Source organism: Miniopterus natalensis, chromosome 1, assembly GCF_054644295.1.
Source record: "Miniopterus natalensis isolate mMinNat1 chromosome 1, mMinNat1.hap1, whole genome shotgun sequence".
NCBI lineage: Eukaryota > Metazoa > Chordata > Mammalia > Chiroptera > Miniopteridae > Miniopterus > Miniopterus natalensis.
Window position 1 is genome coordinate 10,073,972 of NC_142081.1, and position 25,821 is coordinate 10,099,792.

General features: G+C 49.5%; 1 protein-coding gene across 2 annotated transcripts in view; it reads left to right on the forward strand.

Moving 5' to 3' along the window:
• Positions 1 to 25,821, forward strand: part of TTC7B (tetratricopeptide repeat domain 7B) — a 186,373-nt gene that overhangs the window by 136,412 nt on the left and 24,140 nt on the right. Inside the window, exons 17-21 of one of the 2 annotated variants that reach the window (XM_087818586.1) lie at positions 3,114 to 3,211; positions 5,988 to 6,155; positions 8,555 to 8,605; positions 17,736 to 17,876; positions 24,660 to 24,862. In XM_087818586.1, coding sequence (XP_087674712.1) covers positions 3,114 to 3,211; positions 5,988 to 6,155; positions 8,555 to 8,605; positions 17,736 to 17,876; positions 24,660 to 24,862 — 661 coding nt within the window. The remainder of the gene's footprint in view (positions 1 to 3,113; positions 3,212 to 5,987; positions 6,156 to 8,554; positions 8,606 to 17,735; positions 17,877 to 24,659; positions 24,863 to 25,821) is intronic. The other variant, XM_087818584.1, reaches the window with a different exon arrangement.

A 25,821-nucleotide genomic window follows, 5' to 3' on the forward strand; every position in this document is an offset into this window, starting at 1 on the left:
ACGTGACCCTGGCAAAAGAATAGAGCATGAGGAGGGGAGGGCTGTGTCCTGTGTCCTGACGGGGACAGCACACTCGCAGTTCTCCAGATAAGGGCAGCTCTGGGTCTAGCAGCCTTGAAGCAACAATCAGGTCACACAGGGGTTTAGAAAATGGTAGGATCGCATGGACGAGTGTGTGAGAAGTATCCCTGCTTTAAAACAAAACAAAACAAAAACTGAGCAGCAGGCATACCTGGAGAAGGTCTACACTGACTTCCCGGCTCAGGGTGCCCTTGTTTTAGAGCCTGACTGGTTGGGGGAGGGGGGGCTCTGCTCCACCTGCCAGGGCTCCCCATGGCTCCCACCCCCTCCCAGCTCCATCCTGAGGCAGGCACAGGGTCCAGAACACAGAGGACGACACGAGCGGTAACGGGCCAGGCTGAGAACAGGCCCAGCTCCGTGTTCTCTGGACTCGTCGTTCTCTTTATTTTTGCTTGAAGGAAGGTCTCTGAGCTGGTCCCTGAACCGCGCCTTAGACACCTGCGGTCTGAGAATGTGTGTCCTGCTGTGAGCAGAATGGTGGTGGCATTCTCTCGAGTGTACACTTGGCAAGGTGTCTGTCATTTCAGAAGCCTGGATTTTTCTCCCTAGGCCTGCAGTTTCGCTCGCAGTTAGGGTAGAAATCTGTCTCGTGTTTTGTCTTCTCTCTCAGTCGTCACTAAGGCCCCCTCTGCTTGTGCATTTTCACGTGGCCACTCAAGACAGTGCGACCTCTGGCCAGAGCCTGGGCGGAGGCCCAGCAGCCTCCCTGGCTGAACGTGACAGCGTTTCAGCTGGGGGGGGGCTCCCTTCTCTGTGCTGCAGTGCTGGCTGTTCATATGTGATCTTTAACCCGTGTTGATAGCCTTGCAGGATAACTACTGTGCTTCCATTTCATAGAAGATAAAATTGAAGCTAAATGAGGCTAAATAACTTGCCCAAGTTTTCCCAGGGAAGTAAGTGGTAGAGCTATGAGTCAAACCCCAGCCTGTCTAACGTTGAAGCTCCTCCACCAGGCATTCTGCCTCTCTCAGTTGACAACCAACTTCCTTTTTTTTTTTTTTTTTAATATGTTTTTATTGATTTTTTAGAGAGCGAGGAAGAGAGAGGGAAAGAGTATGAGCCCCGACTGGAATCAAACTGGTGACCTTTTGGTGCACCGCACGGTGCTCAACCAGCTGAGCCACACCAGCCAAGGCCAACTTCTTTTATTTTTTTAATTTTATTCTTAAACACTTCTTTCCCCTCTTGTCACTGCCACTTGGACCACCTCCATCAAGTAACCATGTGATGGGAAGAAAATTTTTTCTTCCTAATTTTACTTCAATCATTTATTAATAAGTAGCATTTAACGTTTTGTGTTGTATTTTTAAGACAATTGCTTTGCTCTAACCTCACTTGGAATTTGGAGGCCACATATCATGCTAATTCACAACCATTTTAGTGGAACTTTTCCTTTACAAAGCGTGCTCTCATTTCATCTTGAAAGTAGCCCCATAAAGTGGGAATATGCCGGGTTATGTCACACCCATTTTACTGATGAGAAGGGTAGAATCGCAGGGATAAGTGTGTGAGATAACATCTGAAAAACTCCTAAGTGGGGAGCCATCGCAATATTCAGATTTTTTTGTAATATTTTTTATAACGTTTACATTAAAAACACATACACAAATAGACCAGTGCTAGAAATATTTAGTTAGTAATGTGACTGATGAAAATTTGTGTGTACTTTTATGTTATCTTCTACTCAGAGACATTTATTGCTTCTTAGTGGTGGAAATAACTAGCAGAGCAGTTTCCGGAAAACATGTACACAGTGATGTAGTAAGTACAGGCTGCCGAGTCCTCTGCCGAAGCAGGTCTCCTCCTGTTTCCTGTGGATTTCTCTAACTCCATCACCGCATGCGGAAATTGCAGCCTACAAACCATATTAAATTTCATACCAAATCTTGTTTGCACTACTTTTAGCAGCAGCTGCAATGAGGAAGGAAATTGTGTTCCTTTATTGTAGAATTTGAACTTCTTAACAAAAAACATCGCTCTTAGAACCCTCAGATTGATAAAAATAATGGATTCAAAGAAAAGCATTAAAGACTCAAACTTCAAGAGACAGAGGAGCTTCTTTTTGGAGCTTTGATGGACTATGATAGAGGAAAAGAGAAGAATACAATAGTTTTTGCTCACAAGCTTCTCAGAATTTAAAAGAACAAAACAAGAGTCTCTATAATTGACGTCCCTTGGCTGTGTTTCATTCCGGTTACCCCTGATGGGGTGTCCCACGTAGGAGCAAGCTGGAAAGGGGGTCCGTGCAGGAAGCAGGCCCCCAGACCCTCCTGTGCCCCCTCCAAGGCCACTTCTCCAGCCCAGGAGCTCTGGGTGGGGGCTGAAGCTCCAGCTCGGCCGGCGCCCAGCTCACTGTGTGACCTCACACCTCTTCCTCATCTGCTAAACAGGGGTATCAGACACACAATTTATCTTAAAGGCTCGTTCTGGGACCCAAGCGAAGGCCATGGCTGTGACCGTCCTTTGAAGAGTAGGTGGCCAGGGGTTCTCAAATCCAGCTGTACATGAAAACCTTCTGGGGAGCTTTGTAAAATGTGGACTGCCCCAGAAATTCTGATTTTTTGTTCTTCAGTGGGCCCTGGGCACCAGTGGTTTTTGGAAGTGTCCCCAGTGACGTCCCTGTGCAGCGAGGGTGGAGAAGCTGTGGTGTCGAGTGTCCCCAGTTCATGGACACATCGAGGAGGGCGTGTACGGGCATGATGAGCTCTGAGACGTGGCATGCCAGTCGGTTCCCCCATAAGGCGGGTGGGCTCGTAGTGCTCACTTTTATATTTTATAATGTCAGAAAAAGAGGCTACAATGAGCAAGGGCCTGTGGGGGTGGCGTCAGCTGTGTTTGCGATACTGACTGCTGAAAGCGCTCCCAGCCCGAGCCCAGCCGAGCTGGAAAGCAGGGTGCTTTGTAATAGATGGAGAGAACATGAAACAACGCACCCGACATCAAAAACTGCATTTCAGGGCTCGGTATTGGCTGATCCTGTCTCCTCCCGCCCACCCTTCAAACGACTGACATTCCTAGCTGTTGTTTTGCAGTGATTCTGGACGCGGGAGCAGCCTCTTAGATAGAACCATCGCTGACCGACGACAGCTCAATACAATTACTTTGCCAGACTTCAGTGACCCGGAGACAGGTGAGAATCAGGAGCCGGAGGGGACGGAATGGTGTCAACCCAAAGTGTGAGGCCTGTCTCCCGAGTGATGGGGGGGGTGAAGGCCAGGGACTGGAGTTGGGGGAATAACTCACGCAAGTTGGTTAAACTCTCAACCGAGGTGCATTTTCTCCGGTGTCCTTTTCGAGTGTGTGCGTGGTGGGGGAAGGCCTGTTCCATGCCCAACACTACTCTGAGATCGTTCTATTTTCTCCCCTTGCTCTTAGAGCCTAAAATCTGAACTAAAATGAGATTGTCCCCGTCTCCACCCAGCTACCCCCTGCTTCCTGTTTCTCCCTCTCGCTTTAGATTTCAGACCTTGCTGAAACCCAGGTTTTGATGTCTAATCAGTCGCACACAGGAACACGCATACATCCAGCAAAAGACCCCTAGGGAAGCAGATGGGCTCTGAGCGTCCGATTCCACTGTCCCCACATGGAAGCCTGTAGCTCTTACCGCCTCGGAGCAGATGTTTATGCCTCTTTGTCATTAGCCTTTCCACATGTGCCCAAGTACAGAGAAGTAAACGTGTCTCTGTCATTTCCGATACTCCTAACAAGCAATTCTAGTAGTGATACCGACTCTTCAGTGGCAACTTGGAGGACTTGACAGACCCACAAAATATACAGAAATTCCCTCCGCCTTTAATCCTGTCTTGTGAGTGATCCACAGGTTTTAACTCTAACTCAGAAGGTTCACAGGCAAGGCAGGCTCCCACCTCGCCCCTCCACCTTCTCTTTCCCTAACGGTGACCATTTTTATTAGCTTTCCTTTACCCTTCCAGGGTTCCTTCATGTGAGTGAGCGTAGATATCGTTTCCCATGTCCCCTGACATAAAACGCAGCGTGGTGCGTATGCTCTTTGGCACCCGGCATGTCCCACCCCGCAGCACATCTAGGAGACCCGCACCACCCCCCAGAGCCACCCTCTCCTTCCAGGAGGCGCACCCCGTCACCACAACTTCACGCTCCAGACTCACCCAGCTACGCGGCTCGGCCGCTTCCTTCTCGTGCCAGGCGTCAGTTCACGTGGCACTGAAGGAGGCTGGCTAATTTTGAATGCCCGCCGCGGGCCTGCTCACTTAGGGAAGCAATTGGGCTACAGAGAGAAAGAGGAAAGGAACTTATCCGAGGTAAAGATGGTCCCAGATCAAAACAGAAGTGACTGAGATCAGCTGCGGTCTGAGAGAATCCACCTGGCAGGAGTCAGCTTGTCAACAGCATTGGTCCACTCCACACCCAGTGCCTCACTGCTTTTCTAAATTTCCCAATTTAAAGGGCGCAGGCATCCGCTACAAGCAAAGCCGTGCAGTGTTGGCATCGGCAAGGACACGTGGCCAAAGCCACGGTGAACATCCACCGTCGTGATCCTGCCGATTCTGTGTCACCCACTGTGCACATGGACACTGTTGTGAACCACAGGCCCTCGTAAATCCCTCGATTTTCCCTTCCAGAACTAAAATTTATTTCCCATTTTTTGTTTTCTCTTGCGGAAAATATTTAAACACACCAAACTACAGATATAATTTAAAGACTCCCCATGTATTTACCGCCAGCCTTCAACAATTAGTTTCTCTTTTCACCCGTCTCTCCTGTCCTACACTTGGTTTCTGTAGAGTATTTTAAAGGAAGTCCCAGACACATATTGCACTTGTTAAAATTTCAGTATAAATGTCAAACAGATAAGAACCTTTAAAAAAATATGACCATTCTTATACACCTGGGTCGTTACACAGTACAGGCTCAGCGTTCTTGATTTTGGAAGTGGTTAATTACTTAGAGTATGGTTTCCCACCTCTGAAACTGTCCAAACTGTCCCCTAGATAAGGGGAACCCATATCTAGGAGCTGGGGACTGGCCGAGTCCACTGCGGCTAATCGAGTGGACGTTGGTTTTATTAAATGGATGTGACAAACTGATAAAGCCCCAATTAAGGAGCATGATTTCCCTTCTGACTTCACCTCTGGCTGTCCTTCCCCCACCTTGGTCACCAGCCATCGGAAAAGAGGAATCCACTGGGGTGACAGTGGTAACTTGAAGCTGTGAATCACTGCCTTTTCTTTGGAACAAGTTGGTGGTTCCTTATCTAAGAAGATGAAAAACGTGGTTTCTCCCTGTGGCTCCAAACAGGACACGGAGAAGGGGATTTATCTTTCATATAACTGGACACCTATCCAAAGCAAAATAGTTCTTTTCACTGAAAGGGTGGTTTGTTTGGGTAGCTGCTGCTGCAGTTGTCTTCCCACCGCTGTGTCCATCCAGCCGGGAGGCGTGAAGGGGGCGGTCCCCGCTTCCTTGCCCAGTGCCCACCCACACGCCCACCCACAGGCTGGGTTAGAAAGCTTAGCGCTCCCGTCACGACGCTGGGACCGTGACCTGCCACTGCACCCCAGCGTCTGCACCTAGGAAAGCAAAACAGATCTAGCGAAAGCCACGCTCCAGCCCTCTCAGCTGGAAGGCAGGTGGTTTCCTCCAGAACGTCCTGGGTGCCGTAGGTTACAGATGCGCCGTCCTCGGTGCCTCGCGCCGCTGAGCCGGTGCCCAGGTAAACCCGAGTCACGTCCGTCCCGTGCTGTCGCAGCGGACGGTGAAATAACCACGGGAAAACCGCCGCTGGTTTCCCATGGTCGGGTTGAGGGGTGATTGTTACATGACCTCACTTTCTTTGCAGCCCGTGTGAGTATATTAAACGCTGGTTTTTCCTCTTTGTGTTTCTAAAGTCCTTTTGCTTTTACCCTTTCTCTCTCTCACGTTTCTAGTGTCAGACTCCTCCTCCTCCTCCTCTTCTCTTTCAAGAACCGAGTCTCCTCTCCACCTGTTTGTGTCTTCACATCTTCATTCGCATCCCAAACCCGATACCTTTGTGTGGCCCCCAGCGGCTCGTTCATCCCACGGCCCCCGCCAGGAGCCCTCTCTGTGTAAACGTGGTTTATGGCTTTTCCTTTCTCCTCACATCCGCTTCGTTTGCCCGGTGTTTCGTTTTCTGATAACCTTCCTAACTGGTAACCTGGACAGGAAGCGCCATCAGGCTAATCTGGGAGGCAAGGCTGGCTAATGTGAAAATCCAGAGGCCGTTTGGGGTAGAAGGAGCTATTGGTGCCCAAGCCCCAGCTCCTCTGTGAAAAGTGTTGAGCAGAAGAAATCGAAGCTTTTCTAGAATATTGTTTCTAGCTCTCGGGGACTTCTCTGCTTTCCCAGCATTGATATAAAGGCATTAAAGTTCTAGTCGTTAAAAAAGCAAGTTAGGACAATTGGCAAATAATTTATTCTACATATTTTGGGTTTTCAACTTAGAAGTTAATTCAACAAGTGCATAATAATCAAGCTAGTTCTCCAAAGATAATGGTCACAGGCCCTTTAAATATGCGGTTCTCAAACCTCACTGTGCGTTAAGATCACATGAAAAGCTTTGAAAGATCCCCTGGGCTCCACTCCAGAGCTTATAATCCAGTAGGCTTGAAGTGGGGCCCAGGAATCTGCATTTATAAAATACCCCGTTATGATTCCAGGGCCCGTGGGGTATGCACTGCATTTTGAAAAACAACACTATGAATTATTTTCCATTTGCAAGGAGGGAAGATGTAGGGTTTATGTCATGAAACTATGCAGAGAAATTGAGCGTATTTTAATCTAATCTTGCTTTTAAATAGTACGGAAATTTGCGAGTCTGGTTTAGGGTGTCCAGGAAGCTGTCAAAGTATTAAAATGAAATACTGGTTGGTCAAGTCCATAAGTGGGACCTAAATATGGATCTCACCAGGAGAGTCTACCCTTGTTTTCTTAGACTCATTTATTTAATGCTCACTTTACTGGCACTGCCAGAAAATTTAATCTCTATATCCATGATTTATAAGGGCTCATCTTTGTTCCAAATGCGCAGTTATAGGCTGAACAGAAGCTCATAAGGGGAACCATTACCAGGAAAAATTACTTTCTCTAATGTGTTTAACTTTCGGAGGGCTAGCCTGCTGTTACGCGTGTGCACCCACCCACCCACACACACACACCCACACACACACACGCGCGCGCGGGACAGAAATGAGGCTCTACCTGTCTGCATACCTGGAGTTCCGAACCTTGCTTAAATGGCAGTCCCAGCCGTATGAACTGGAAGGTGAAGATAATGCCTGTGTTTGTTTGTTTTCAAATATATCTTTATTGATTTCAGAGAGAAAAAGGGAGAGGGAGAGAGAGAAACATCAATGGTGAGTCATTGATCTGCTGCCTCCTGCACACCCCCTGCTGGGGATCGAGCCCGAAACCTGGGCATGTGCCCTGACCAATGCCTGTGCTGTTTTTAATCCCCTTCTTAAAATGGATTTTTTTCCCCTTAAAACAAGTGCCAACTTCAGTTTCTCCATAAAAATTGTTCTTTACATTGATTTTTGCCCAGCTTTTTGGTCACAGAACAGGATCTTACTGTTCGAGATACCTTATAATGTTCCCACTGCCCCGTTCACTCTTGTTTGCGCAGCAAATCCACCGACCTCCACGCCCTGCCAGTATGTATCCCATTGCATCCCAGGAACCCTGTGTTCCTTTAATCCTGGACAATTGAAGCCCTGGCTGCTCCAGCCAGGCACTTTATAGCAGGTTAATTAGTACGATGTTGGGTGAGGAGCACCCACTGGGCTTCCTGCTGAGCCGTGTCCCAAGCCGTGCTCAGTTCAGCTTTTGTGAGGCTGAGTCACCTTCCCGCTTAGGGAGGACCTAGTCAGTAACCAGGTGTTTTAACTAAGACTGGAGGGCCCAGGAATCTTTCCCCCATAGATCCAACATTTAGTTAGAGAAGGGGAAGACATACCATACGTCAGTGATTAGAGTAGAATTTCCTGATTAAAACTGTTATAAACTTGAACCCCAAGTCTTTTCGTTGGGGCAGATAGCCACGACCTGAAGTTTTATGAATTTCTCCCTCCAATCCCTTAACTTCATAGAAATGAAAACTAGCCCAACCCCACGAGCTCCTGGAACTATGATCGGGGTTAACGTGTGGAAAGACCTGAGAACCGCTTGTTCGATTATTTCCCCCTTCCCTCCGGAATTTCCTGCCCTGGAAACAAAACACATCACGTGAATTGAGCAGCCTTCACATGCTGGGCGAGCACTGAGAGGGGAATGCCCAGTTGGCCTTTCTTTGGCTTGGAAAAAAAAAAAATTGTTAGTGGAAAAATATGTGTCATTCTTGAACTGAAATCTGATTCCAGACAGCCAGACTTACAGTTGGAAGGTTATTAGAACTCTATTTGCTTTTTTCGCCTTAATCTTGATTTTTCAAATGTTTTGTTTCTTGGTTTTAATTTTTGGTTTAATTTGTTGTTCCAAGGCAACTCTCCAGAAGTATACTTTCATGGTTTTCCCTCCCTTTTTTCAGTTAGTAAGTAGTTCACTGATCTATTAACCTTTCCAAGGGTCTCAGAATCACGCTCCCCTCCCTCATGGAATGTGTGTTGCGGTTGCCGGGTTTGATGGCTGAGATGGTGTGGACATTCAGCTGCCACCCGCTTGCCCACTCCGCCACCGGGGTCATCTCTCCCGGGGTTCTAACGCTTCTGCCGCAGCTTGGATTTAAATACTGAGGAGGCAGTACTTGCCTGGGAAGGACTACAGAAGAAGGCATTGCGGGGAAAATGCCCAAGTAAGGGTGCGCAGTGGAACGTCAGCAGCCCCGCTGGTGCTGATAAGACGTGTGAGACAACTGGTGTCCCCAGTGTGGCCATCTGTAAATTTGGGTTAGAGGGAACCAATTGAATCTTGAAATTCCTTTCCAGTTCAGCCATTATTGCTACATAGAAAAGCAGTTCTAATCATTAATTTTCCCAAAATAAGCTAAACAGACATCGTAAAACTTAAACTACATCTGCCGAAATTTAAAGGAGACAAAGCAATTCCCTGGGTATAGGACTGGTGTTTTAGGTGATATTCCTTTAAGGCATTAGTGACTTATCACATTTTCCAAAGACTGTTTCTTAGACCACAGTTCACACTAGCACATTAAAGGTTCTGAGAAGTCCTGCAGTTTAAAAAGTGCAAGGCTCTCTTAGCTTTGACCCAGTGTTCCCAACCTGATTTCATCATTTTTCCCACCCTGTGGAATCACTGTTCCAGGGCCCACATCTGAAAATGCAAATGTATACAGGTGATCCGGTGCATTTGAGATCTGAGCCTTAACTGCCTGTAGCAAACACACCCCTCAGGGCGTTGATTTTTCCTCTGAAATCTAGCTCAGCCTACTTGTGACTTCATTTTTCTTTTAAAAGTCCATAACAGAAAACAATTGTTGGGTATTATCCTTGCATTAGGGTTCAGAAAAGAAAAAAAAAAGGTCCCCACTGCCAGGGGCCCTTCAATGTCAGGCTCCTGCATACATGTAAAAGGTTTGATATTTGGAAAATCAGGTTACATTAAAATCTTCAAGCAGCCCTTATTAAAGTGAGGCTTCTTTTTTTTGAGGGTTTATAATATTAATACAAAGGACTTGTATTTTCTACTTTCCATAGAAACAGCTCAGCTCTCTCAAAGGTCAGGAAACCTGGATCAGCTCTGCAGAGGAACCCAGGCAGCTCATTCAGTCTCCCTGGACCTCAGTTTCCTCTTCTGTAAAGATGGACCTTTTCCTGCTCCGCACATGCCTTTATGGTTTGCTGGAAGCTGGCCCTGGCTGCAAGCCTCAGTCAGGTGCCCTTGTCCCCGAGTTGCAGCCCAGGCAGGCCTGGCTCCGGAGGGAAGCTGCCCAGGGCTGTCTCCACGATGCCCCTGCCCACCCTCCTCCTGGACCCTCGGCACCCCCACTCTGAGTCCTCCAGTAGTCATCATTTGGAGGAAAATACATGTGGGCATTTTATTCTGCTCTCCAAGGTTGTGCTAAAGTCGGGAATGTGCCTTGGTTTCCTGGCTCAGGTTTTCGTGTCACAGATCTTAGTGAACGCGTAGCCAGGAGGAAAGAATAGACAGATTCGTGAAAATACGCACCCCTCCAGTGAAATAATGTTGAGGAATAGATTCAGGGTAGTAGATTTTCCTCTTTCCATTATGGCTGGCATTTTATTATTGACTTTGTATTTTCTGACATTCAAAAATGTATATCATGATCAGGAAGTAACTAGCCAGGTAGTGTATTTCACCCTCTGCTCCTGCCTAATAGAATAAAGTAGCTTTTAAAAAATCTATATATGAAAAACTTCACTCTGGGGCTGACCCCACTGCATTTGAGGGGTGGCCATTTTTTAAAAATTTTTTTTTTAATATATATCTTTATTGATTTCAGAGACAGGAAGGGACAGGGAGAGAGAGAAATAGAAACATCAATGATGAGTCATTGATTGGCTGCCTCCTGCACACCCACAGCTGGGGATCGAGCCCACAACCCAGGCATGTGCCCTGACTGGGAATCGAACCGCGATCTCTCAGTTCCTAGGTCGATGCTCAACCGCTGAGCCATGCCCAGCCAGGCAGAGGGGTGGCCATTTTAAAAGTACAGCCCTAATCATTCAAATGTAAACCCTTCTTGCTAGTTGAACTAAGTTAAAGTCTCCTTCATTAGTTCTGTGGGGTCTTTCTGTAAACAAGATTGAATGGAATTTGGGGAGATTGGCAAGTCAATAATACATGGGTCTCAGGTAGAAGCTGGAGTATGTGTCCAGGAGTTAGACTGTGACCCGAACCTGGGAGGCTGTTCCCATACTCTGCATCCAGAGACAAACACAGCCTCCCCCAGGCAGAGGGCACTTCAGTCCAAGGACACAGCCCCAGCGAACGGGGAGGGTTTCAGTGGAGATGGGAGCATCTGCCCCGTGTGGTCCTCCAGCAGGTACTGTCTCCAGCCCAGGGCCAGGGCACGGCCCCCGACAGCTGGCATCTTCCTGCATGCATGGGAACGGCATCCCTCCACGCTTCCGTGTGACCGCCTAGCCCTGCCAGCACCGCCAGCAGCCTCTGGGCCACCCCCGCATGCCTGCCAGTGACCACCTACCCCAGCCTCTCCCTGCCTTAGTGCGACCCTTCCCTAAAGCGTTCCCTCCCTTTCAGAAGACACGTTTTGTCAGGTGTAAACTGTGCTTGATAATTCTGTTTAAGTCACTGGGAAATTGTGATCTCGTCTGGGGACCGTGGGTTTGGCTGTCCTGATTGGCTTGGCTGTCTTAATCTCTTACCCACTCAGTGAAAAAGGACAGTAGCTACTAGAGTGGTGACCAAGTTACTTGTCAGGGGGACCCACAGCAGGAGGACTCATTGTCAGTGGGTATTGAGGAGGGCCAGGCAGTTGCCCGTAGAGCCTCTACCGCCCCATGTCCCCATCACATTAGTGCACAGGCCACAAAGGGGGGAGGTGGTAGCCTTGGGGATTAGAAACGTGGAAGGGAGGTCTGTGACAGCGCAGCTCCAGGAGGCCACCACCCCAGCACACCTCTCCAGACAGACAGGACTGCCTCCAGCAAACATGGGGATTGTCCTAATGCCCTCAAGCAGTGGGGACAGACCAAATATTTAATGTTTTTAAAAAACGTACAGAGAAAATTTGCCTAATTTGAGGGTTGTAGTGAGTGTGGACTCCATCTCTCCTCCCCTCTCCAAAAATAAGAGAGAACATCACTAGCTACGCAGCCATCACCTCCTTCGGACCCAGGACGTCCTGGTTCTTCGTGTGTAAGTGGCCGGGTGAGAGGGTCACTGCTGCCAGCAGTCTGCAGTATTGGACTAGTTTGCTCCCAAACCCTGTCTTGAGAAACAAATTCTTTTCCTGCTAAAAATGAAAGACTGTAAGCACAGCTCTCTAGCAGAATGCTTAGTCATTCAGACTGCTGCTCAGCAGTTGGGGTCTTTAAGAGGTGAATTGCTGCCTTTCTCCTTCTTATTTTAATAGTTTTGGGGGCACAGCTTCTAAGAACTGGAAGCTGAATAAACTCTATTGACAGATAACATTGAATCACTTCAGGATGAAGGGAAAATAAATACGGAGGTTCGTGAGCAGCGGGTGATTCTCACGCCTGTCACAGAGCAGCTCCGTGTCTCACCAAAGTGGGGGGTGCAGGTTGCTGCTGCAGCATCAGGCAGAGAGCATGGGGGTGACGGGCAGACAGAGGGGACTTAAGGCAGGGCCACGGGCTCCATCATGGCCCCATATTCATGCACATGAGGCTCCGGAGTTCATTCTGGGGCCGGGAGCAAAAAGCAGCCAGAATCCTGAGCACATGTCTACTGAGGTCCCTTTGGTAGAGGATTTTTTTCTACACATATGTAACAGTTGTCCCTTGTTTCTGGACCATGACGCTCACCTGTCACAAGGGGGGCAGGGATTCACCTGAGATCTGGTTTATCTTCTACATGCTGTGAAGATAGGAAGGGAGAGGGAAGGTGGACATCTTTCAGACGACAGCCACTTACTTAATGCCACCAGGACAGGGCCGAGGACAGCTGGAATGTAAGCATACGCCACGTGGTCAGTGACCCTGCTTGGGAAAATACTGGGTTCTCGATTATAACCGAGCCACGTAACTTATCATGCCTTTGGCTGAACAAAATTGTCGGCTCTGAGATCCCTTTGAGTGGTGAAATATAGGGTTTGTGTGCGATTGCCACGTTTGAGGTCTATGTGAAATGGACCACAGGTGTAGTGTGCTTTGGAAAAAGGATTTTTGTAAAGGCTTCAGCCGCAAAGGCAATTTGAGCTGACTGTTCCCAGTGTCCTACTTGTGACTGTTTCTCAACAGGCTTCGGCATATGATAGGAGCATGGGTCAGGAATCCTTGGGAGGGTTCAGAGCTTGACGCACAGCTTCCTGAGGTCAGTGGCCTTGGTTCCTGACCCTCTCCGTCCCGGGGGCAATGCCTCTGCCCCACAGTTCCCCTGTCCTCGCCTTTCCCCTCCCCCGACACCCGTGCACATGGTGGTCCGAGGGGAGCCCAGGTGAAACCCTGGGTGCAGGGATCAGAGCAGTTCTTTAAGTGGCACCCTGCCCCTGTATCGGGTGTCCGAGATAACGTTTCCCCTCGGGCCTCTGGGTAAGGGAGGAAAGCAGTGGGCTTGAGAAGGCGGATCTCAGCTGCCTGGCCTCTTATGCCCCCTGGACACTCGGGCAATTAGGTCACAGGGCCTGGGCCAGGGCTTAGGGCGCGCTCCGCCCGCAGCAGCTCTCAGCTCCCGTGCCCCGCGCTGTCCTGTGACGGAGGGACTCGCCGGAGCACAGCAGCTGCTCAGCCCTCAGGGTTGCCACGGTGATGAGCACTTCCCCAGTGAGATGTGATAAACAAGGCGACAGCAGCGGGGCGGGGCCCTCGCCCTGGCCTACCTGCCGCCTCATCGTTCGGAAGCTTGTTTCTCCAGCCTTAGGTTTCAGTTTAGCAGCAGGTCCTATGTCTTCCCTCCAATTCCTTTCTCAAGCCTCGATCTGTAAATTTCCCTTAGGGTGACAGCCCTGCTCACCGCCACGCACGCTGCAGGAACGCCTCTGCTTGGTGAGAAAGAAGAGGGTTGCTTTAAAGATATGTAGGTTAGACGAGCACTTCTCGTTAACGTACATAAATCAAAATCCAGTATCTATTTTGACATGTACCATTTCAGTCCTTGAAACAGTAAGACACGAGTTGTTTTGATTATATTTTGATTATATTTTTAATCAAATTATTCATTCTGATTCATAATGATGTTTAGCTCTTTTTTCGTCCAAATTCTAATCCAATGGAAGAATGTGATGTATGGTGTCATCGTCAGGAATAGTAGATGTTAGCTATTAAATAATTTTACCATTATTGTAGCCCTCTGCAATTTATTATTAATAACACCTGAATGCTCTAATATCCATCCCTGGCTCAGAACATGAAGGGTCTCTGCCCTCATGACCTGTGTACAAAAAGGGATTGACTAGGAAGGAACAGATTATTTCTGATAAACCTCAGTTAGGCCCCATATTTAAATGGCTTAGCTATACTAGAGATGGGAGAGCCCCTAAACGAGTGCAGTGTGTGATCTGTGTGCCACTGTCATTTTCAGTCCAGTTGTTGGGCGCAGTGACAGCCACACTGAGAAGCCCTCTGAGACAGTGGAGGTCTGGCCTCTGGGCCATTGTTAGGGAAGGAGAGCAGAGCATCGAAAGAGAGGACCAACCACTCTGCCAAGTGTCGTATAGTGATGTGTCTGCTGACAGTCCTCACTCATCCGCACACTCATTCCGCAAGCACCTACCACGAACCTGGCATTGTTAGCCCCTGAAAATACCTGAGTGGAAGGCGTGGTTCCTGTCTCCTGGAGCTGCCCACAGTCTAATAGGAGAGACCATTACATCAACTTTAATGTAAAACGGTGTGATGACCATACCCCCGGGGTGTTACGGGAACACCGAGGACCCAAGGCCTAACTTTTTGCAGGGCAGTGATAGGGAGAAGAGACAGAAGGCTCACAACAGCCTTCCTGGAGGAGGTGTTGTCAGCGCTGGATTTAAAGGCTAGATTTGGAACCAGACTCATGTTTGAGCCCTAGTTTTGCCATCTGTTGGCTGTATGACTTTGGGTAAATTATGTAACCTCATTAAATTTCAACTTTGCCTCAAAGAATTGTTTCACGATTAAATGAGATAATATATGTAAAATGCTAATCACAGTGCCTGAAACATGGAATGTTCTCTAAAACCTATAACCACCACTATCATCATCATCATCATCATCATCATCATCTGTCAGTCCTCATCCACGGTGAAACATACCTTTATGAGAAGAATTAATTTAGTTGTATGTAGCCACCACAAAGGAAGAAACTTTGGCAAAAGTTCTGATCAGTTCATTTGTGGACCGAACAAAACAGCTCATCCAAAAAGCAAAATGAGCCCCTCCCAAAGCCCTTCCTCTGGGAGCCACAGAACCCGGTGGAAAATTTGCAGAACTTTCCTAGAACAGTAGTTTACTGTTATTTTGAAATGAATTAATGGCAGAATATTTTAAACATATCTCAGTTTTTATTTCTAATGTGGTAAATACCAGTAGATATAACCCATGTAAACAAAGTCTCTTGGTCTCAACAACTCTTCAGAGTCTAAAGGAATCAATTGTGAGACTGAGACACTTGCAAAACTCTGTTCCCCGGGTTGTTGAGCTCCAGGGAAGCAGTGGAGCCCAGGGGGGCGGGCGTGTGCAGAACACGCCTTTGAGCTTCTCTCGACCGAGTGGTAGCATCTGCTCCCGTCTCTCCAGGTCAGTGGGTCTCAGTCTCCGCCGCACCTTGGAATCACTTGGGTGGTTAACGGATGCCTGGCCTCGCCCCTGGAGTCAGTGATTCCGTTGGTCTGGGATGTATCTAGGGCATCATGATTTTTTAAAATCCCCAAGTCATTCTGAGGTGAAGCCAAGGCTGAGAACCACTTGTTCAAGATGCCAGTGAGAGGTAAGCCAGCTTTGTCGTATCAGGATATAGCAGCAGCCTCCTTCATTTCACTGATAGTTGCTACTAAAAATCTCAGGGAGACTACATCAAGTCGTTGTTATCAAAGTTAAAATACTATTTTTCCATAAAAAGGTTAGAAACAAAGCAAGACCTGAAAAAAAATCAATAGCAGTTTAATCAAAATTGCTGTTTAGATTTTGTTTAAGTAGTCAGACACTTTGTCTAACAAGGTCGACTTTTGGCCGAACTCCATCTGTTCTCCTGCATCAGACCAGCACCGATCAGTCTTATACCTGGCCCCAAGTTCCTCCTGATGTGGCAGCTTTCACCATGGAGGACTCACCCATCCTTTCCAGGGGGGCTGTCCTCCAGCTTGTCCCCTTGCTGGATATTTGTTCCTTTTCAAATGTCCTCTGAGACATTTGGTTCATACCAAAAGGTCCTTGAAATTTGGAACCCAGGGATGTTTCTAAGCATGGGCATTCTTTAAAAATGGATTTTTAGAGGGGGAGGAAGAGGGACAGAGAGAGAAACATCGATGTGAGAGAGAGACATCAATTGGTTGCCTCCCATACACGCCTTGACCGGGGATCAAACCCACAGCCTAGGTATGTGTCCTGACAGGGAATTGAACCCGTGACCTCCTGGTGCACAGGATGATGCTCCCACCAACTGAGCTACACTGGCCAGGGCTAAGCATGGATAGTTTTGCAAGGACCAAATTTCAAGGACCTTTTGGTATGAACCAATGCCTCCCTGGACGTTTTGGACAAGACCAAATGTCCACTGATTGCTAGTCCTCATGGGCGCTTCTGTGAGCATTACCCACAGAAGGCAGATTTCCAGTCTGGTTTCCATCTACCTCCCATCAACTCACCTGCATTAAACCTGCACGGAAGGATTTGTGTGCAGAGAAATCCATGTTTCCTTCATGTTGGAGCGGTCAAAACACAATATGGATGGCCAGCCTCTTCCTGCAAATACTCTTAAAATGAGTAAATTATGATGCATTTCAAAGCCCCACAGAATTTATGTTTATGCTCACAACTTTGTCCAATCCAGAGTATAACCAACTGGATTTATTTGAGTAGTCATCTGACTTTATACATTATCACTGTTTTAAACATGACAGTGAGTTGATAGTCACCACTAACGATGTTTATTTTCATGTTAAATTTTATGGTGAATTATAAACTAAGACTGTTGCTGGTGAAAATAAATATCAACACTTTTAAATTTGAAATAACTGAAGCTCCTGCTCTGAGTTCTAAAACCATACTGGCCAGAGTGAATGTTGGGAAGAGGTGGGGACAAGCCCCTGCTTAAGGAGGTGGCTTCCGATCATTGGGACCTCTGGAAGGTCCACATGAAGAGACACGAGTCACTCAGTTCACTTGACTTCTGAATGGAAGTTCTTTTACCAAATTCCTTTGACCCGTGAGCATGCTTGTCTGCTTTCCTTACCTTTCAGGACAGCTCAGGCTTACGCAGATGCAGCCTCTGAGCTCCAGGCGTCTTTGCTATAACCTGTCCTCCACTAGTCTAGCACTAGCCTTAATAATAAATATCTGCTTATACACAGGCAAAATTGTGCTTTTTCTACAGTAAAGTCACATTCTAGAGTGTGGTTTCAAATCTAGGGGTGTTGCCCACCTCCCAAAGGCCAGGGAATGGAGCGGGAAGGTGCGAGGTTTGTCCTGAAAATGTTACCCCAGGAGGCAAGCATAGTTCCTTCCCCCGCCCACGTTGTGTCTAGGTGTAGCCCTTACAGGGGTGCTCTGTGAGTTCACTTGGTAGATGTCACTTGTGCCATGTTGGACAGGTGTGTCACAGGTGTGTACCAGCCATGGCCCTCCCTGCCCCAGCACTCCCACTGCACACACAGCTTCTGGGGGAGCACTGGGCTGAGCATGTGCTCTGGTTGTTGACTAAGAGATGAGCTAACGCAGAGGACCGAAAGTAAGGCTCGGGCTGTCATGACTGTATTTCTTTATGCACAGTGAAACTTAGAAACTTCGTGGGGAAGGGGTGTGTGTACGTCTTGAACTCGTGTCTGTATGTGGGAGGGGTGGGCGGGTGGTTGGTTCGATCTGTCCTTTCACTTCTGATGCCATCTTCTCGAAAACCTCTCTCAGGCTCTATCCACGCCACGTCAGTGGCGGCCTCCCGAGTGGAGCAGGCGCTGTCAGAAGTGGCCTCATCTCTGCAGAGCAGCACCCCCAAGCAGGGCCCGCTACACCCCTGGATGACACTGGCACAGATCTGGCTCCACGCAGGTACTGCTCTGCCGCCCTGTGGGCCCCACCCCACCCACAACCTGCCACATCCCAGAGGCTGCAGGATCCCGTGGGCACTGGCCTCTTTAGCCCACAACCACTCAGCAGGAGAAATCTAAGCTTCTGCAGTGGTCCCCCATCCACGGAGGATATGTTCCAGGACCCCCAGTGGATGCCTAAAGCTCTGGATAGTATCAAACCCACCATGTACTATGTTCTCTCCTTTTCACACATGCCTATGATAAAGTTTAATGTATAAATTAGGCACAGGAAGAGATTAGCAATAACTAATACTAAAATAGAAGCGCTTTACAGCTCCCCTTTGGCATATCCAAATTGCCCACGTCACTACTCTTGCGCTTTGGGGCCATTATTAAGGAAAATGAGGGTGACTTGAACACAGGCACCGCGGCACCGCAACGGTCTATTCAATAACCGAGATGCCACTGAGTGACTAACAGGCGGGTCATGTGTATACAGCTTGGCGATACTGAACAAAAGGGTGACCCTTGTCCCAAGCAAGATGGAGCAGAACGTGTGCGATTTCGTCACCCTGCCCGGGATAGATGGCAATTTAAAACTTATGGATTGTTGATTTCTGGAATTTTCTATTTAATATTTTTTGGACCACAATTGACCGTGGGTAACTGAAACCATAGAAGGTAAAACCGCAGATGCGGGGGACCCCTGTACGTCTTTGCAGGAGCCATGAGTTACTCTCTCTCCCATCCCTCCCCTGCCTCAACACCCTGACCTAGGGCCTGGCACAGAGCAGGCACCCAGGATTGCAGGGAGCTTGCTGTGTGGAGTGCAGGGATTGTGCTGCAGCAGCGGCCAGAGAGCTGCGCCCCAGGTTTCTCTGTGGGAGACAGCAGGGCATGGTGTCCCGGACCCAGAAGTCTGGAAGCCCTGCAGACTTGGAGGGGAGTCCCAGCTCTACTATTTAGCAGCTGCATAGACTTAACTTAATAGCTTCCTCTCAGCCTCAGTTTCCTCATCTGTACAGTGGGGTTAATTGCACCTGTCTCCTGAGGTTGATGGGCACAGTGCCTGGCACATCCTGGCAGTGAGGTCTCAGAGACCTAGAAGAGGGGATAGGCATACCAATGACACAGTGTCTTTATCAAAGCCGGGGGGGGGGACAGTGTTTTCAATGTCCCCGCTCCCCTCCCTGATAGCGCTCCTGGTCATGCACAGAGAAGGAGGCGGGTACCACACCTGCTGGACTGGAAACTAGCCTGGGAAGCAGGTACAATGTCCCTCCACAGTTTCATGTGGCTGCTTTTGCGTATCTGGAAATCCCCAAAATAAATCCAGCATGCAGGCCTTTTAGCAACAAGAATCCCACTCTGCAGAGACTCCCAGCAAATAATGGCTGCTGATTTACTTACGTTGTTATATTTCTATGTAAAAGGTAACTTCTGTTCCTCGTGTTTTACCACTTGATCTACAAAGCCTACTGGGCCTTCCCAGGCTTGACTCCAGGCACATGGGAAAAGCCCAGATTTGGCTGGGAAAGTGCTTGTTACCCACCATTGTCCATCTGTGTAATCCTTTTTAGCCAAGGCTAATTGTATGATGTTTGAAACCATTGGCGGATCTTCGTGTATGAAAACACAGTTGGATTTACCTGGCTTTGGTGTATCACTGAGCCGGGCTCAGCCAGCCTCTTCTGCGTTGGTACCTTTAATTGAGCCATGACAACAACCGTAAATTAGCAAATTATATTCTTCTAAGCAGAAGTACAGTGAGGGGTGATTCATGAATGTGCCGATCGCTCTTCCTGCGAGGATGCCTGCCAGCGTCCGGCCTGTCCCGGGTCCTCGGAGGGCAGCACTGCCCCCCTCCACCGCTCTCTCAGAGGAGCCCCCCCGGCCCGGGCTCCTGCCTGTTCAGCGGCCTCTATGAGCAGGGACTGCAGAAAACGGGCCGAAGGAGCAGGGGTTAGTGTCGGGCCGGGAGAGACTGGATGAACCCACAGGGCCCGCGTGGGGACAAGGTTGTCTTTCAGATGGGCCATGAAGTCTAGTTTGGAAGGGACCAATGTCTAAAAAACCAGAGGAGCTGATGGGGAGCCCGCTAGGCTGAAATGAGCTCCGTCAGCCTCCCGGGCATTGCTTCCCTTGCCTGTTTCTTGGAAAAGTTGACGACCTGAGTGAGAGTCACTGAGTTCCAGGACAGCTTCGCCCTGCGGCCTGCTGTCTCTCACTCAGTTATCCAGACTTTCTTCCTCTCTGCGTGGCAGGCCAAGACTCTGGAGGAAATTTTGGAGCTGCTTGTTAGAACATTGCAGAACAGTTTGGAGCTATCGTTGAATTTTTATATAATCATGTAACATCCATTTCTCATTGCCATCTCCTACAGGACCGAACGAAGCTCTCCCTGCTAGTTAGCAGGTGTGGCGTTTAACATTCTCATGTTGGTGAAATTGAACTTATGGGAACTGGACGCCATATCTGCCTTGCTCTGGGCAGAACATGCATTGTGCTTATGTGCATATGTTGAACGTTATTTGTAATATGAACAACTGGAGTAATTTAGAGCCTTTGTAGGTTTCGTGCCATATTGATTCCAAGCAATGACTTTGTTAGAGTCCAGATTTATAAGCATATCATCTGTTCACATAGTGTTTGAAGAGGTCAACTCTAAAGGAATTCACAAAACAGGCTCCACTGAATAGTGAAGCTTTAGCATATGTGGTTTGAGCTCTACCACTCTGAGAGGCAAAATAAAAGTGACCCCCATTTTTGGACAACTGATGGAAACCAGCTAACATCTGTGTCCATCATCAGCTCTAGCAGTACTGCCGGGTTCTGTCAGTTTTGCAAGCTTTAGAAGCGACTGGTTAGATCAGTCTAATGCCCAAGGCCGTGGTGTTTCTGTGGCGCTCGTGGGTCCCCTCTCGTGGTTGTTTTTCCAGTGAGCTTAGTGGAAACAGATGATGGGAGCTCATGGTGGAACTAGCTTCAGATCTGTGGGTTACAGGTAAGGTCACTCTGAGACGATCTCAGATTTCCACGCTATTGTATGAGAGGGTGCCTGGGCCACTTACATATACACAAAGAGATCATGACTAGGACACCTGAGCCTTCATCCGCTCTGTGAGGGGACTTGCCAGAGGCGAGCGGGGAGCACAGACGCAGGTAGACCAGGGATGCTTGGTACAGGGTCCCTCCCTTCCTGGGGGTAGACCCATACCCTGGGCACCCTCGTCCCTCAGCATCTCCTCCCCCTGTCCTGGACACCTCGGACCCCAGTGCCTTGGATTCTGCCAGAATACCTGGTGGCCGACCTGCATGGGTCGTGCATGTTTTTGCCCTGGTTTGTTTGGACCTATGTGACAATTTTATTTAAATTACTTTTGAATAAATAATACACGCATGTGGTACACAATTGAAAAGGTACAAAAGATATCGAGTGAAAGGGCTCCCTCCCATCTCTGAGCCTGTCACCCTCACCCACAGGCACCCAGTGTCAGCAGCCTGCACCTTCTAGAGATGCCACACACTCGGAGGGCACTGCTTATCAGCACTCGAGGGGACACACCTTTCAACAGCTTCAGAGTATGAACCCATTGTATGAACTCACCATCATTGAACCAGGACTCCCTTGGTTAACATTTAGATTATTTCTAGTATTTTGCTGTTATAGACAATGCATCAGTAAGTATCGTTATATATATTGTCCTGTATCTGTAAGGTAAACTCCTATAAGTACCAGTGATGGATCAAAGGGTGTGTCCTCTAATTTTGATAAATTGTATCAGGTTGCCTTCCATAGAATTGTACCAATTCACATTTTCTCACATCCTTGCCAACACAAGGAGTTATCAAAGTTGTAGATCTTTGCCGACCTGATAGGTGAAAGTGGTATTTCAATTGTCTGCTCACAACGTCTGCCCATTTATCTTCTAAGATGCTGAGCTTTTCTTTCGGATTTGTAAGCATTCATTACGTGTCAATGAAATTTGCCTGTGTCTGTGATACGTGCTAGAAATATTTCTCCCCGTTTTTATTTTGTTTGTGTGTTTTGTCTCTTACTTTGCCAGTTTTTAAAAAATACATTTATCAATTTTTTCTTAATAAAACCTTGGCTTAATGTGGTATTTAGAAAGGAGCTACCCATTTTTACAGTCTCTTTTCCTGAATGTTTCCAGTATCTGCCAGTGCTCTTTGTACATTCATTGTCATATAGAGAAGGTCAGAGGGGTTATCCCCCCATTTTGCAGGAGGGAACCCCAGGCCAGACAGAAGTAAGTGCCTCTGATTTTCCTGCAGCAGGAGTCAGGAGGCTGGACAGAGCATTTGATGTTTATTACACCTCAAGTCACATCTCCATCCAACTTTTTTAAAATGCAAACCTCATTGTTGGCCACTGGAGTCATGCATTCGCAGTGACTCAGAGCTGAACCAGAGCCCTCCCAAGCCAAGCAGCTTCTGGTGCCCATCTTTCAATTTCCACATTGGGATGGCAGCTAAAAATGACTTTGCAGTAGGTGGTTAATTTCTGCTTGTTACTTACTAATAATTATAGCTTTCACTTTGGCACCTCTCACAGTCGAAACCAAGGGCTATTCTTAGATGTGCAAGATCAGATTTTCTGATTTCTGCTGGGAATTCAAAGCCATGATACTCTCACAAGTTCTTTGGCCCTGGCCTGGCCTGGCCCCTTCGCCCTTCCCCCTGCCAGGCTCCTCCCAGCCGCCAGAAGGGTCAGAGGATGATCCTGGGGCACGGCCCCCTGGCCAGATGAAGACAGCTCCCAGACAGGTGGCGCGTTGTCACTGCCCAGGGAGCGCCTGGGGGGGAACGCTGGGTGCCCGGGGCCGTGCCTGCCTCATGCAGTGTTGTCATTGATCGTTGGTCGGCCAGCCCCACCAGACCTGCCGCTGCTTCTGCCCGGCGGTGGGTTTTAATGAATGATATACGGCTTGCAGGTAGCTAACGTTTATCAAGCACTGTGCACGTGTCAGACATTATTCCATGAACTTTACGTCTCAACTCGTTCAGTCCTCATGATAGCCTTACGGGGAGCACATACCCTGTTCCTCTCATTTTCCACATGAAGAAACTGAGGCACCGCTGCCGTCCCTTGCCTAAGGTTACATGGCTAATAAGTGGAGAGGCCAGAACCCAGACCCGGCCAGTGTGGCCAGGACCCCAGCTCTCCCCCAGGGCGGGCACTCGGTTGTCGGACGGTGTCCTCGAGCCTCTGCTTTCGTGCCACAGTCGGAGCTCAGCTCTGGCGTGCGGTGGTCATGGAGACAGACCACGTCCCTGCCTTCATACAGCCCACAGATTCAAAACAGAACGAGGGCAGAGACTGCATTCCCACCGTGCCGGGCGCCGCAGGCAGCGGCGTGGGCTCCGGGAGAGCTGGTAGCAGAGGCCTCCCCAGGCGCTGGGGACGGGGCGGTGAACAGCAGTGACGGGCGGCTTACCTTCTAGAGGGACAGTAATGGGACAAGATGACCTGTCAGAACAGGGAAGAAAAGGGCACAGGGAAAGGTGGTGAGCAGCAGGAAGGCCCCTAGGAAGGAGCGATTTTCTGCATGGGGACGACCCGACCAGAGCGCTGGCAGCAGCTGTGTGCGTGCGACAGGTGGCGGAGGCAAGGTGGGAGGTGAGGCCTCGCCTCCAGGACACAGCTCATTAGGTGCACAAGGAAATAGTAAAACTTTTCTATTCCTCTTCACTGTGTTATTCTACTATTTCTATTTTCGCGTGCATTGTATTATACACACTATATTAATATACATACTAGTAACTTGGAGATATGAGGCCAACATGTTTGCCTGCCAGGGGTGGGGGCCAGTGGTCAAGGCCAGATGATGAGGAAGGGGCCGACCTGGAAGCAGAGGGGTCCATGGTCGCGGAGCACAGCAGCCACATGAGTAGGACCCTGGGCAGTGGTCTCCCAGGCACGGCTGAGAAGACAGAGTCCAATGTCCCAGCACTGGGAAGACGATGGTGCCACGGTCACAGGGCCCTCAGGAGAAGAGGGCACTGCGTGTACCTGAGACACAGACAGGTGGCATTGGGCATGCGTGATGGGCTCTCTGGGGAGGCCGGGGCTGCAGAGCATTCGGGACCCTCCAGGTAGAGCTGGGAGAGTGGGGGCTTGCAACTGGAGGAAAAGCTGTTCTCCTGCTTTTTTGAAAGTGACAGCTCGGTTGTTCCAAGGACTTTGTTGATGTTGTAGTTAACCGTCTCCAGGGCGCAGTAACTCCCCCTGGTTGGAGGGCAGGGTCTGTCAGAGCAGCCACTTTATTTCAAGCCCATAGCCATGTAAGCCCCTGCCAGCTGCCCTTGTCACACTGTCTGGCAATAGGAGAGCTGGCCAGAGGGCAGAACCGTTGCCCTGCAAGAGGCCGTGCCCCTCTGGTTTGCTCGTCCATGGGCTCACTCTGTGGTTATCAGAGCTGAGGGCAGGTGTCCCAGATACCAAGGTGTTCCGGGTGGGCCCTGAAGGTGGGTGACCTGGGGTAGGGGGCACCCGTGGAGTCCTCACTGTTGTTGGTGGTGATATGTGTCCCCTTCAAGGCCCCACGGTATGAACGACTCGAGTCCCTGTGTAACAGTGGGCACGAAGGACTGAGCCTGCCACCATTTCCACTCCGGGTGGGGGACTGGCTGACTCTGGGCTCCGCATATTTCAGACAGGCCCCTGCCAGGTTCTTGGGTGGAGGGAATGTAAATGTCCCCAACCAGAGTCACAGCCGTCCATAGGACCTCTGAAGGGTGGCGAACCAGGAAAACATCTCCCGCTGCTCTGTCCCCACAGCTGAAGTCTACATTGGCATTGGGAAGCCTGCCGAAGCCACAGCCTGTACCCAGGAAGCTGCCAACCTCTTCCCAATGTCCCACAACGTCCTGTACATGCGCGGCCAGGTTGCCGAGCTCCGAGGAAACATCGATGAAGCCCGGCGGTGGTACGAAGAGGCCTTATCCATCAGCCCCACGCACGTGAAGAGCATGCAGCGCCTGGTGAGTCTGACAGCCATGGGACCCACTCTTAGAGGGGCTCCCCTTGGAGGCAGCGGGTAGCTCAGGACCCTCAGGCCTACTGTGGTTCCAAAGGCCAGATGCGGTTAGCCTGCCAGGCTGCCACAATGCCAAAGCCAGCGGGCGCCGCTCCTCCTGTGGTTGGTGTAAATGGCGCCCCCAGGAGCTGGCAGTACACAGCCTGTGGTCCTGTGCAGTGCACAGGGTTCGAGTCAGTGATCCCCTGGTCACCCATCCAAGCCACCCTGTGGCTCTGGGTTTGATAGAGACAATCTTGTGGCCCTGGGCACTGTCATTGTCATCTTGGTCTCTGCACTGCTTTTAGCAGCCACCTTAGGGGTTGTCCACCCCCCCAGGGAGACTTCAGTACAAAAGTCAGAGCACTTTACCAACTGGGGGCCCCTTACCTTGTGGGAGCTGGAGACCCCAGCTTGTCCCCAAGGCCACTGGCTGGTAGGGGCTCCCTGTCCAAGGACTGAGACGACCAGGTAAGTTGCTCCAGTGTCCACAGTGTATGGTGGCTGCTCCCCAGAAATGCACACACATCGCTCTTCTGGGTGCCCAGGCCAGAAGCCTGGGGCTGCCCCGCTTCTCCCCCCAGCCCTTGCTGGGGAGCTGGCCGCCCGAACCTCAGTTTCTATTAGGTGGGGAGCAGACTGACCCCTCTGGAGGGTCTGCTCTGTTGAGAACACACACTGGGCGTGGCCGCTGCACAAAGCCGCCCATCTGCTTGTACCTTCCTACAAGAGTGTGAACCGAAACTCAGGGGTCACCAGGTCCGCGGAGCTGGCGGAGAGCGTGCTGCTCTCTCAGGTCTGCCTGCCAGGCTGAGGTTCTGAGCTTTTGTTTCATTCTTAGCAGTAGACCTCTGTGGTTTGATGAACCACAGGACAGGAAAGCCTTGTAATGAAGTGAGGTGCCCTCTGCGTCGGCTGCCTTGG